General features: G+C 38.4%; 1 protein-coding gene across 1 annotated transcript in view; it reads right to left on the minus strand.

Moving 5' to 3' along the window:
* CRYBG1 (crystallin beta-gamma domain containing 1) overlaps positions 1-12,449 on the minus strand; it is a 201,896-nt gene that overhangs the window by 41,549 nt on the left and 147,898 nt on the right. Inside the window, exons 4-8 of the mRNA XM_065888987.1 lie at positions 8,766-11,052; positions 5,475-5,522; positions 5,271-5,389; positions 3,472-3,640; positions 394-533 (exon numbers count right to left, since the gene is read on the minus strand). Of these exons, the coding sequence (XP_065745059.1) occupies positions 394-533; positions 3,472-3,640; positions 5,271-5,389; positions 5,475-5,522; positions 8,766-11,052 (2,763 nt within the window). The remainder of the gene's footprint in view (positions 1-393; positions 534-3,471; positions 3,641-5,270; positions 5,390-5,474; positions 5,523-8,765; positions 11,053-12,449) is intronic.

Consider the following 12,449-nt stretch of genomic DNA (forward strand, 5'->3'; position numbering starts at 1 on the left):
AGAGCAACAAAGCCCACGCGCCACAATTACTGAGCCTGCGCTCTAGAGCCCATGAGCCACAACTACTGAAGCCTGCGTGCCTAGAGCCTGTGCTCCGTAACAAGAGAAGCCACCACAAGGAGAAGCCTGCACACCACAACAAAGAGTAGCCCCTACTCGCGGCAGCTAGAGAAAGCCTGTGTGCGGCAACGAAGTCCCAACACAGCCAAAAATAAATAAAAGTTTTTTAAAAATGCAGTTTTCTCCCTGCACTTCCTCCAAGAAATCATCATTGTTTATAAGAGAGCTGAATCATAAGAACATAGGTAACACAGTAACAGAGAGTATCTTAAGTCCTCCTTTTACACTCAAAAAAGGGCTTCATTAAAATTGTATTGGAAATAAAATACTCACATGCCCCAATGTACTTTAATGGAACAAGTCTTCTGCATCATACCAAACCCCTGCATTTCTTCAATATCATCAAAGTAGGAATTTAGAAGTCCTAACCCTTCTGGTTCAGTAAATAAGTCAATGTGACTAACTCTGTAATCCTAAAAAAAAAAAAAAAAAAAGAAAAATGAATACACGAATACACGTATACATGTATAATAGTACACCATGTATTAAACTCTACAGTAAGCTCATTATTCTTCTTTTCAAATAATTAAAAGAAGCTTTAAATATACAATAGGTTGCACAGATCACCTGCCACTTTATCCCTTTCCTGTTTTCACCCATGACCTAATAATATATGATCTTTCGGGGCAGACACATTGGTTTAGTCATATATCTCAGTGTTACATTCAAGCAAAGAGCACCAGAAATGTATTTTAGAGTTTTGGAACATAGTTATTTCTCTCATCCTCACAAACAAACAAACAAAAAAAAAACAAAACTGCTTCGCTTTCCTTGGTAACATGAGTTTTAGTTCCTTTGCTCTCCTGTGACCGTCCATGTCCAAGGATACTGGTTTATAGAGTGGTTGCACTTGGAATCTTCCTCAGCTGTTTTGTGCCCATAAGCCCCCTGTGGTAACTGTCCTTGACTATGATGTCGGCTTGGTCTAAGTCATAAAAGGCAAAGGCACACGTTTATGGTGATTTAAATCTCTACACTTTAGTCACTATTCCATGCACTGCATGTCCATCAAACACTCTACAAAAGGCCTCTCTTGGCTGAGTGCCTGAGCCCTGATCGAATGTTTTTTGAACCTCTTCCGTGCTGCAGAGCGAGGTGAACTGAGGTACAGAAAAAATGGTTAACACTTGGGTCAGTTTAGGGGCAGCTCTTTCAAACATTAACAAAAGGAACAAATCTAGTGAACTGAAAAGGTGACCCCCTTGAATATACGTTGTGACTTATGTTTATGTGTCAAGAAACCATAAACACAATCTGTAAAAAGTTACAATTTGTCACATATTAGGAGCCATAAAAGTATTCCTTCTCTTTAACATGACACCATTCAGAAAAACTTACCCCAAGGAAATAAATCAGAAAATGTATACATTATTAAATGCACAAAAATGTTCATGCAGTATTATTTAAGGTAAGTTTTCCCCTAAGTCCCACAGTAAGAAGAAAGGTAAAATAAATGATAGCACATCATATCAATGGAATATGATGCTCAGTTAAACCCCAAACCATGTAATAACATGAAAAGCATTAATTCACCTTAGGTCTGCTATTATCAGGGGAAATAGGAGGCCTCTTTACCAATGTGCTTCATCTCCCTTAGCCCACCTTCCAGGATCCCTAAATCCCCACCCCACCAGATCCTAATACCTCCCCCAGTTGCAAATCCCTGAGAGATGTTACAAACGGGAGTGTAACCTTCAGGAAAGTGGTATGGAGAGAGAAAAAAAGGATTGAGAATCACAGTTTTAAAGGAAAACAACACTGTACCTGTATTATGATTACAACTATAGAAAAAGCAGATTATAATATGGCCAAGAAAGAGTAGAGAATTCAGAAAAATGAAGGGAGGACACTTCATGAGAGATGGGATTTTGGATGATAGTTTAAAATATTGTTTCATTACCAATACTATTTGAGTAATAAATAAAAACTGCAGGTAAATTATCCCACTATGACATATTAAAATGGTGTTTCTCGTGTCTTACATAAGGTTCATCACATTATGTACTTAAAACTAGTAAGAGATAAATTGTTTAGAATACCAATATTACCACCTAAGTCACTCAGAAATGTTGACCCAGGAAACAGGTGACATTTTCTTCCGCCAAAAGCTGTTAGTCACTCTTACTCATTCTCATTTTGGAACATGGCTTTTTTCCCTATTGTACCCCAACACCCATGTCTAGTACACAAATGGAGTTTTTTCACTTGGAAGATAACCTTTTACATTTTTAAAGGTAAAGAATCATCAAATGCCAAGAACCGTGAAGAACTTATACAAGTTCCTCAACAACGAATAAGGGACCAAGAAATTTTTACCCAATCCATAAAGTGGCCTTAAATACCTATTTTTCTAAAAACCCACATGAAATGCCAGAGTTGATCAACTGAATTATCTTTGGATTATTTATTTTTCCAAAACATAACGCCACTCAAGGTAATAAGAACTCGCACAGCAACCAAAAAACTAAGTAAAACAAAAATCTGGCCCATGCTCCGCAACAAGAGAAGCCACCGCAATGAGAGGCCTGTGTACCACAATGAAGAGTAACCCCCGCTCGCCTCAACTAAAAAAGAAAGCCCGCACACAGCAACGAAGACTGAACACAGCCAAAAATAAATAAATAATAAATTAATTTAAAAAAAAAAAAAAAAAAAGGAAAAATCTGTTCAGGACTTCCCTGGTGGCACAGTGGTTAAGAATCCACCTGCCAATGCAGGGAACCCGAGAAGACCCCACATGCACGGAACAACTAAGCCCGTGCACCACAACTACTGAGCCTGTGCTCTAGAGCCTGCAAGCCACAACTACTGTACGCACGTGCCACAACTACTGAAGCCCGCGCACCTAGAGCCCGTGCTCTGCAACACGTGCAACATGAGAAGCCACCGCAATGAGAAGCCCGTTCACCGCAACAAAGAGTAGCCCCCGCTCTCTGCAACTAGAGAAAGTCTGCACGTAGCAATGAAGACCCAACGTAGCCAAAAATAAATACATAAATTTATTTTTAAAAAAACAAAAATCTGTACACACAGAACTCATCAAAACTAGGTTATTAAGTAAAATACATTTGCAGATGGGAATGGGGGGCCTGAATGAGAAATTTACCTTCAGGATTTATTGTGAAAAAGATGACTAACCAATTAGAATGTTTCTTAGTTCTAATTCATTTAACATGTACAAATGTTTAAAATACAGAAAATACATCCATAAAACACCAAATATTTGTCCCACTTTTATCATAAAATGAAACTCTCTCTCAAAAGAATTATACCCAGCATTCAATAAATATTTGCTGACAGAATGGATGAAATTCAGTTTGCGTTTATTAAAACCTTACGAATTTTACCTACCTGGACCACAAGTCTGATTGAACCAATCACCACAGGCTTAGCCGACTCTGCCTCGTCATCGTTTCTTTCCAAAATATCTTCTATATCCCAGAGACCAGACAGTTCCAATTCTCCCTCTTCTAAGGGGATGGAGTGTCCTTCAAAATTTGGTTTCTCATAAAAAATCCAGCTAAGAATAAAACATAGCAAAACTATTAGCCAGTCTTGGTGAGAGAGATTTTGAATATGCAAATATTCTGGCCAATAGCCACTATATATATATATACCATGTATTAGTGGCCAATTCTCTAGCAATTAAAACAGCATAAACTCTCCCTAAAACTAAAACTTCAGTGGGCATAATTAAGCTCTGATAACTGAAGAATTTTATCAGGATTTTAGAGGACTTTTGACTATCAATATGAACATTATAGAGCTACTGAAGTTTTATAGAATTGCCAGTTGGTGGAGACTTAGTAATATGTCAGATAAATGGACGTTTATTGCAATTTTTTTCTTTTCATGTATGTAAAAAACACTTCTCTTGAGGGATTTTAACTTATATATTAGAACCATATCAATGGATATATTGATACAAAGGACTACTACATGCATGTTAATGGAAAGCATTTTGTGCAGTTTTATTGAGATCTAACTGACATATTACATTGTATTAGTTTAAGTTGTACAACATGATGATTTGATATCTGTGTATATTACGAAATGATCACCATAATAAGTTTAGTTAACATCCACCACCTCAGTTACAATTTTTTCCCTAGTGATGAGAACTTTTAAGATCTACTGTCTTTAGCAACTTTCAGATATACTATGTAATACTTTAACTTTAGTGACCCAGAAAGCATTTTTACAGTATTCTTCCCAACAACATCCGAACACTAAAGAAAAACCTCATGACAATATATGACAGTGCTGGTCTTAAGAGAAGTCAACAAAAGTTGAAGAATCACTATTCATTAAAAACAAAATTATAACTTTCAGTTTTCAAATTTAAGAACAAAAGCTAATTGTATTTTTCTAATGAATATGTTGAATATACAGAAAAATACATTAAAATATCTAAAACCTAAGAGGAAAGATGCTGCATATTTAATCAAATGGAGACCTAAAGAAAAGCTTAATAATTTTGTAAACCATAAAGAGCCCTACACTCTTTCTTTTAAACAAGCTTATAAATAGGCACTAAAGATAAGTATTCATGCCAGGTAAGTGATTTTTTTTAAAAAACTGCTTTTCTTTATTCAATTTCCTGTGTATTTCCTCGAAGCATTTAAGCTGGTAATATAATTGTTTCACGGTTTCTTTACTTAATAAAAAACATCTGCTGTCAAAAAGTCAGAAAGTAAAATTTAGATTAGTCCTTCACTGAACTGTCATTAAAAAAGGTTAGCAAAGATGTTTTTTCTTATAGAATTTAAAAAATTCTATCAACATGACTATGACCTATCAATATGAGTAGTGCAATTCTTATCAACCTCATTGAAAATTCAAAAACCAAAAGTATATTATGGACTCTGGTGCTCATTAGTCCAAACCAACATTATGTGGGAAAAAGAAACTTATACTGCTGCACTTTTCTGATTTTTCTAACAACAACATGCATCATTCCTATCATCAGAAATAACATTATAAACCATATTTCTTAGACATGAATTTCTTTTAGTATTCACTATGACTAGTATTGTCTGCCCTTTACATTGCTAAGGGCATAATTTATAATAAGTACTAATGACCAAAAGGATAATTAAAAAGGTGAAACATACACCCTCCAAGTCAGAAACACAAAGTGTCACTCTTACCATCCTCTAACAACTTTTATGAGTATCACGGGAGAGAGGCTCCAAGAGCTGCAATCCTCAATGTCACTGAACACTTCAATGCACTCCTCTGAGACGTCAGGTTCACCGTATATCACCACCTAAAGAAAGTGAGAGTGGTAGCACGTTTTACTGCACTTTAACAGATCAAATTAAATCTAGACTCGGAATAGAAAATAATCTTACCTTTCCAGGTCGGGGATTGATTTTATTCTGGACACTTCCTTTAAGTGTCTGTAATCAGATGAACAAAAACACAACAAATAATTAAACTTTATGTAAAGTCCTCTTTTCTCCTCTCATGATCCTTTAAGATCGTATTTGCCTCATATCTGTCAATTTGGAAACATGTCTACCTTGATCTATGCCAAAGTTGTCTTAAAACTCTCTTTGACGGGACTTCGCTGGTGGCACAGTGGTTAAGAATCCGCCTGACAGTGCAGGGGACATGGGTTCGAGCCCTGGTCCGGGAAGATCCCACATGCCACGGAGCAACTAAGCCCGCGTGCCACAACTACTGAGCCCGCACTCTAGAGCCCGCGAGCCACAACTACTGAGCCCGAGTGCCACAACTACTGAAGCCTGTGTGCCTAGAGCCCGTGCTCTGCAACAAGAGAAGCCACCGCAATGAGAAGCCCGGGAACCTCAACGAAGAATAGCCTGCGCACAGCATCAAAGACCCAAGGCAGCCAAAAATAAAATAAAAATTTAAAAAACAAAACAAACTCTCTTTGACTCTATTAAAATAAGGGCGTTTTCCCCCCTCTAACTGTATTTGACATTTCAATTTCTTTTCATTTAAACGCCTAGGATACTTCCACCAATCTGGAAAGTTCAGGGCGTAAGAGTCAGACCTATGTTTTACATCAGTTCACAGAACAAGAACTCAGCTAAGAGATTATAATTCAAACAATCTCAGTATAATTTCAAATAAACAGAGAAATTCTAATGGATAAATCACATATCTAGAATGAGCTGAATCCATTTTATGTGTTCATATACATATCTTATCTGAATCTATAATTACTGTTTTTTCATCACATAACTAGTCTAAATAAAGTGTTTATGGTATATTTCACAACGTACATTGTACATGGTTACTTTAATCCCTCCTTTTTGATGAACAAAATATATTTTTATATGGCTCCAAAACTAATCATTTTCAAGACCATCTGACCAGTAAAACCAGAAATGCCTAAGATAATAAAAATAGTAATTACACATGTAAAAATATTATAAAACATGGACTACTTTCACTGAACAGGATGCCTGTTCTAAGGACAGCCTTTGATCTGGTCGCTCTTGCACCACACCAGGGTGGAATATGCCTGAAAGACCATAGGAAGGGCCTCAGTAGAGCATTATTACAGATTAAAATGCCATATGCTTATTTATATATTGACATTTCAAGAAGACAAGCTAAAGAAAAAGCCTGATATTTAAATAAAATTCAGTTAAGACATTAAAGGGAGAATAGTTATATAGTCAACAAAGCCCAAGGTGTAAAAAAAACAAAAAAAAAAATTTTTTTTTAATCATAAAAAGGCCTAGAGAAAGTATAAAGTACTTTGTTTCTCCTTTTTACTCCATTTCATTGGGTTTTTCAAGGGACTCCACAGGGAAACTGTATATTCTGTTGTCAGACTCGTTGTCAAAGAGAGATAATCTGGGCTTCCCTGGTGGCGTAGTGGTTGAGAGTCCGCCTGCCGATGCAGGGGACACGGGTTCATGCCCCAGCCCGGGAAGATCCCACATGCCACGCAGCGGCTGGGCCCGTGAGCCATGGCCTCTGAGCCTGCACGTCCGGAGCCTGTGCTCCGCAACGGGAGAGGCCACAACAGTGAGAAGCCCACGTACCGTAAAAAAAAAAAAAAAAAAAAAAAAGAGATAATCTAAGAATGATTAAAAAGACAGAATAATGCTGTAATGTACGGGAAGTGGACCAGTGTCAATTTTGTGCTTCAGAGAAATACTCAAAAATCTTAGGATTTCTAAGTGCTATAGGCTGATTCAGTTTTATCTGTTTACAGCAGTGGTTCTCAAAGTGAAATCCAGGGGTCCCTGGAGGGTCCCCAATAATTCTGCAGGGAGTCCATTAGGTCAAAACCATTTTCATAATAAGGTTATTTGTCTTTTTCACTTTCTTTCTCTCACAGGTGTAGTGCGGAATTTTCCAGACGGTCCATGACATGTGATGACATCATTGCTCTGATGGCTACAGGAATGTACATTTGTATGTTCTAATTTTTTTCAGTATTAATTTCTAATATAATAGATGCCAATAGGCATAACCCATATCAACAAAAACTCTTTGGGGTCCTCAATAATTTTTACTTTATATCTTCATCTATATGTGTGTATGTGTGTGTGTGTGTGTGTGTGTGTGTGTATGGCATCCTAAGAGTAAAAAATATGAAAACTTTTGAGCAGAGGGATCTGAGCCTCTGCTGGAAATCCAACTATACATTTTGAAAGAGCTTCCAGAATTGTATTCCATGATAGGCTTGTAGCAAAAGCTAATACAACAAATTCAAACATGGGGCAGTGCCCTGTACAAATGAGGAAGTGGGCAAGATATTTTCTGCCTGGATAAACTGTGTTGGATGTTGATATACACTTGCCAGGTAGCCTGGTTCACAGGGTGGGCAACAGGAATACAGAGGCCCACTCCTGTTTCTGGGCTTAGCAGAGCTGAGCTCTAAATCTTATCTGCCTCCCTCTTTCAATTTGAGTATCAAGCTTGGTAACGGAAAGCCACAAATTCACATCAAAAACCGAGTAAAAACAACTCCCAGCAGTCAGATAAAAGAAGATGGAGAAATCTTAACTGTTTCTCAAAATGGTATTTTGCCATCCTTTCTACTCTGTTACAGGAAAGTACCAATGTAGACCAAATTTTTTACTCCCCAACAGCTTTGCAGGAAAATAATATTTCCCTAATGAAAACTAATTCCAGATAAAGAGAAAATACTTTATCAACCATGTGGGATAAACATTTATTGCTACTAAGGGGAAGAAAGAGTGAATCTCAAAGTACAAGAGAAACGGTTAGGAACAAGATTCCTCGGTGGAGTCTTTTCCAGATAAAGGAAGCTTGCTTCATAAATGCTCAAAATTCTAGGTATAGTATTGAGCATTTTTACACAGAACTAGGGAAGAAAAAACACCCTGTCTCTGAGCTCTCAAGGTACCTTAACTCCACCTTTCACAATACAACACATAAGTTCACAAGTGCCCTAAAATATTTGTAGCTTATTTTCCTTGCTGGACTACAAATGCCTTGAGAACAGAATCCAAGTACCTTTTCTCTTGGACTCTAAAAACCCTTGTACATAGTAGGTTTTCAAATATGTGATGAATAAAAAACTATCAGACACAAGCATAACCATTTTTAAACAAATAACATGAATTGTTCATCGTCCCCCTCTCCTCTGACTTAAAAATACCCCACATAAATAATACTATGTTGCTACTTACTGTTGTATCTGATAATGACATTTCAGAAAAAGAAGTGCTTGGGTCAAACAGAGTGGATTTGAAAAGACCGGGGAAGTCTGTGTCACTGCTTCCATAGCTCGGCAAGTTCGATTTAAGAACACTTTCAATATGATTAGCCTTTTCCATATCACCACTGTTCTTCAGTTTTGAAAATTCAGAAAATGTAGTTTTTGGCACGGGTAGGTTGCTTCGTGAATCCAGATCTTTTCCGGTTTCCTCTTTTTGCAGGTACTTTTCCACGGAGCTCGGACTTTCCAATCCCGAATGAGACGTATCTGACGAGTTGAAATTGAAGACCTTTACGTTGCTGGGTGGCAGACTTGGCTGTTCTTTCTCTAAACCACAGGGTGGGGCACCCTCAGCCACGGGCTGTAACACGGAAGGCCGAGAAAGAGAACTGTTGTGAGTGGTGTCGAAAGATGTGGTCATGGTATTGACTGATGTTACAGAGGGAGAAAAGATTTTGTCTTGTGGTAAAGAAGATAAGATGCTTGAGAAAAGTGCACTTTTTTCTAGCCTCGATCTCTTGACTCCACCGTTTGTGACATCCCTGTTCTCCTTGTCATTTACTTCTGGAGCCGCCAGAGGCTCGCCTTTCCCATTAGTGCGAGTTTGCAAGGACTTGAAAAGGACACTCTGTTCAGTGGATGAACGTTTGGGTCTCAGTTTGGATTTGGTGTCAAGATTCTGCATCCAATGTAAAGCCAGTGACATTTCTGGCTGGCCTTCCTTTTTCTTACCCAAACCAAAAGTAAACACGTTGGGATCAAACACCTTTTCTAAATTGTCCTCATGAATAGGAGGCATGGCGAAGTGAGGGGCAGGGGAGTTTGGCATCCTGGCCTTCTTTTTCTTCTGGGGCACACAAACTGCGCTGTCCATCTTTTTTATAATCTCAGTGAATTTTTCCATATCAGAAGAAGAATCGAATACACTATCATCACTACCAGCAGAAATGTTCAAAAGGCTTGCAGGACTGTCCTGGCCATTTACAACATTTTGATCGGGTCTTTGAGGGGTTTCGAAATGATTTCTGTTGCCAGGGTAGTTGGTGGTGCTGGATTCAGTCTTCAGGGGTTTTCCGTTGCCCTGAATAGGCAGAGCTTTTTCTGATTCGGGCAGCATGACTTGTGGGCCAGATTTTGCTACATGTTCCTCTGTGCAATGAATGTGTTTGGGTGATGTGCTCTTATTGCCCTGTACTTCCTCTTTCTGGGGAGTACGACTTGCAACGGAAACCACTTCAAGTTCATTATTGTGACAGCTTGGCAACTGTGCTTCTCTAACTTCAGAGCTATCTGAGATGATCCCAGAGGGGACATCCTTGGTGTTCTCCACAGGAAGCATGAAGGACCTGACCTGGACAAGGACCTTGGATGGACACTCATTTCCCATAGCTGCCAGGCTGTGCTCTGGGGACAAAGGAGGGCTTCTTTCTCCCCCTCCTCCTCCTGCAAGTCTGGAGGGGGACATCTTCTCATTATTCTGATGAGACACGGGCAGAGTACATCCATTATGGTTTTCTGACACTTTTAGATCAGTGAACAGAAAACTGCTTACAGGAGCTTGAGCACATGTGTCTTTGGGATCATCCACAGGAATGGGGCCAGCCAGTGAAAGAGAAGGCCCATTAGATGACCCAGCTGGGTGCTGTGAGTCAGAAAATCCATCCTGTGGCTTTGGTATGGCTGTTGGAGGTGAATCTTTGGCCTCAAGAACGGCAGGGCTCTCTTGTGCTGTATCAGTCATATTTTCACGTTCAAGTCTTTTGCTGCCAGCAGCCTTTGAGTCGTCCTCTCCTAAGAGCTCGTGGTCCTTAACAGGAATCAGAGCAGCAACCACTGGTTCAGAAGGGCAGCCAGCATCTGTTTGCCCATCTACCTTATCACCTTGGTTAAGCCAAGAACCAGGAGTCTCCTCTTCAGGAACAGTAACTTTGGCTTCTGCCAAGGTTTCCTTCCCCAGCACACCATTCTGGTGACTATTTGGCATCAACTTCTTTTCAGGCTGCTCCATTTCCTTGGCTTTTGGGGCTAAATTCAGCTGTGCCCTCTTGACAAATGTTTTATTAGAGGCAGGAGTGTTCCTCACACCTCGAAGGTCAGTGTGTCTTGGGCTATTTGCCTGCTTGTTTTCAAATAAGGAGATTTTGGTGGCAGTGTTTCCTTTGTAAACTGGCTGGCTAAATGGATTATGCTCATTTCCCAAACCGCCAAGATTCTTCGGGGTTTTAAGATTTAGTTCCACATGTTTGGGCTTGGCAGGGCTGCAAGAATAAAGCAGCAAGATAAAGTTATTAACCTGGGTTTTAAAGTGAACATACCAATTTATTACAAAACTGTGAAAAGCCAGTATCTTTCTGATAGGTAACATTTTTGATGAAACAATTTTTAAACAATTCTAAATATACTATCAATTACCTTTAGTGGATGTCGCGCTTCCGTACGAGGGATGAAACATTATATAGCTAAGAAAGGCTACAGGTGACAGGGTAACGAGTTTTCTAATAAGGTTACCATGTACCTAGTAGATAAGTATAGTGCTTGGCACTAGAGTTGGGACTGAAGAACATCAGAACCAATTTAAATACTTCCTGCACTCCCATACTTTAAATATGTAAATGATTTCCCCAAAAATCAATTGTGTATTTTATTATAACTGTTATTTACATTATCTCAAAAGTGAGATTATAAAAAATATTTATCTATTATTTACCTCTTTGGATAGTTTAATTCCCTTCATCCTTCCCCCGTAAAAATTTTCTCTGACTATACAAGTGTGTTCACTATAGAACATTTAGAAAATATAAAGACAAAAAACCACTCATAATCTTACCACTCAAACACTATCCCTGTCAACATTCTAGTATACTTCCCGTCTTTTTTGTAAGCATAGGGAAATATTTTCAATAGAATTGAGATTAGTCTGTTCATAGAGTTTGGTATCTTGCCTTAAAAAAAAGAAGAGATTTAACATTTTTAACGTTTTTCAAGTTACTAAAAAAATATGAAAAGTCTTCATAATGTCTGCATAAAAATCCATCATATAGATGTACCATAATTTACTTATCAATTACTCAGTTGTTGGTTTTGCCACCATTCTGGGGGCAAAGAGAGTCTCCCTTCTTTCTCACATTTCTTGGGTGTAATTGCCCCCTAATGGAAATTTTAAGTCTTTGAATGTACACACTGTTTTCTTTCTGAGGAAAAAAATGTCCTCTGGCTCTGGTCCTGGCTCTTATACCAATTATCTGTGTGAACTTGGTCAAGCCACCTTAACTCTCTAAACTCTACCTTCTCTACCTGTAAAAATAAACAAAAAACTAGATGGTTTAGAACGTGTATGTGTACTGGTTCACACACATACATGTTATCATTGACGATATCCTGTGGTTCTCTTCAAGGGCTGCAACAGGGGACAGTAGAAACTGAGGGATGGAACTGTTGGCCAACCACCCTCCTTTCAACCAGAATCACTCTTACTTATGTTTTATATATCACTTTTATATAAGCTTTCCAAGAAAAACAGACTCTAAAGCTAAAAACAAAAATGTCTAAATCATTAGTGGTTTAATGTAAGAGATAACACCCACTGATATTCACTGATCGTCAAGCACTTTCTATGGCTTGCCTCATGTTCAATTTTACACATTCTCTCTTTTTT

This window comes from Phocoena phocoena, chromosome 12 (genome assembly GCF_963924675.1).
Source record: "Phocoena phocoena chromosome 12, mPhoPho1.1, whole genome shotgun sequence".
Lineage (NCBI taxonomy): Eukaryota > Metazoa > Chordata > Mammalia > Artiodactyla > Phocoenidae > Phocoena > Phocoena phocoena.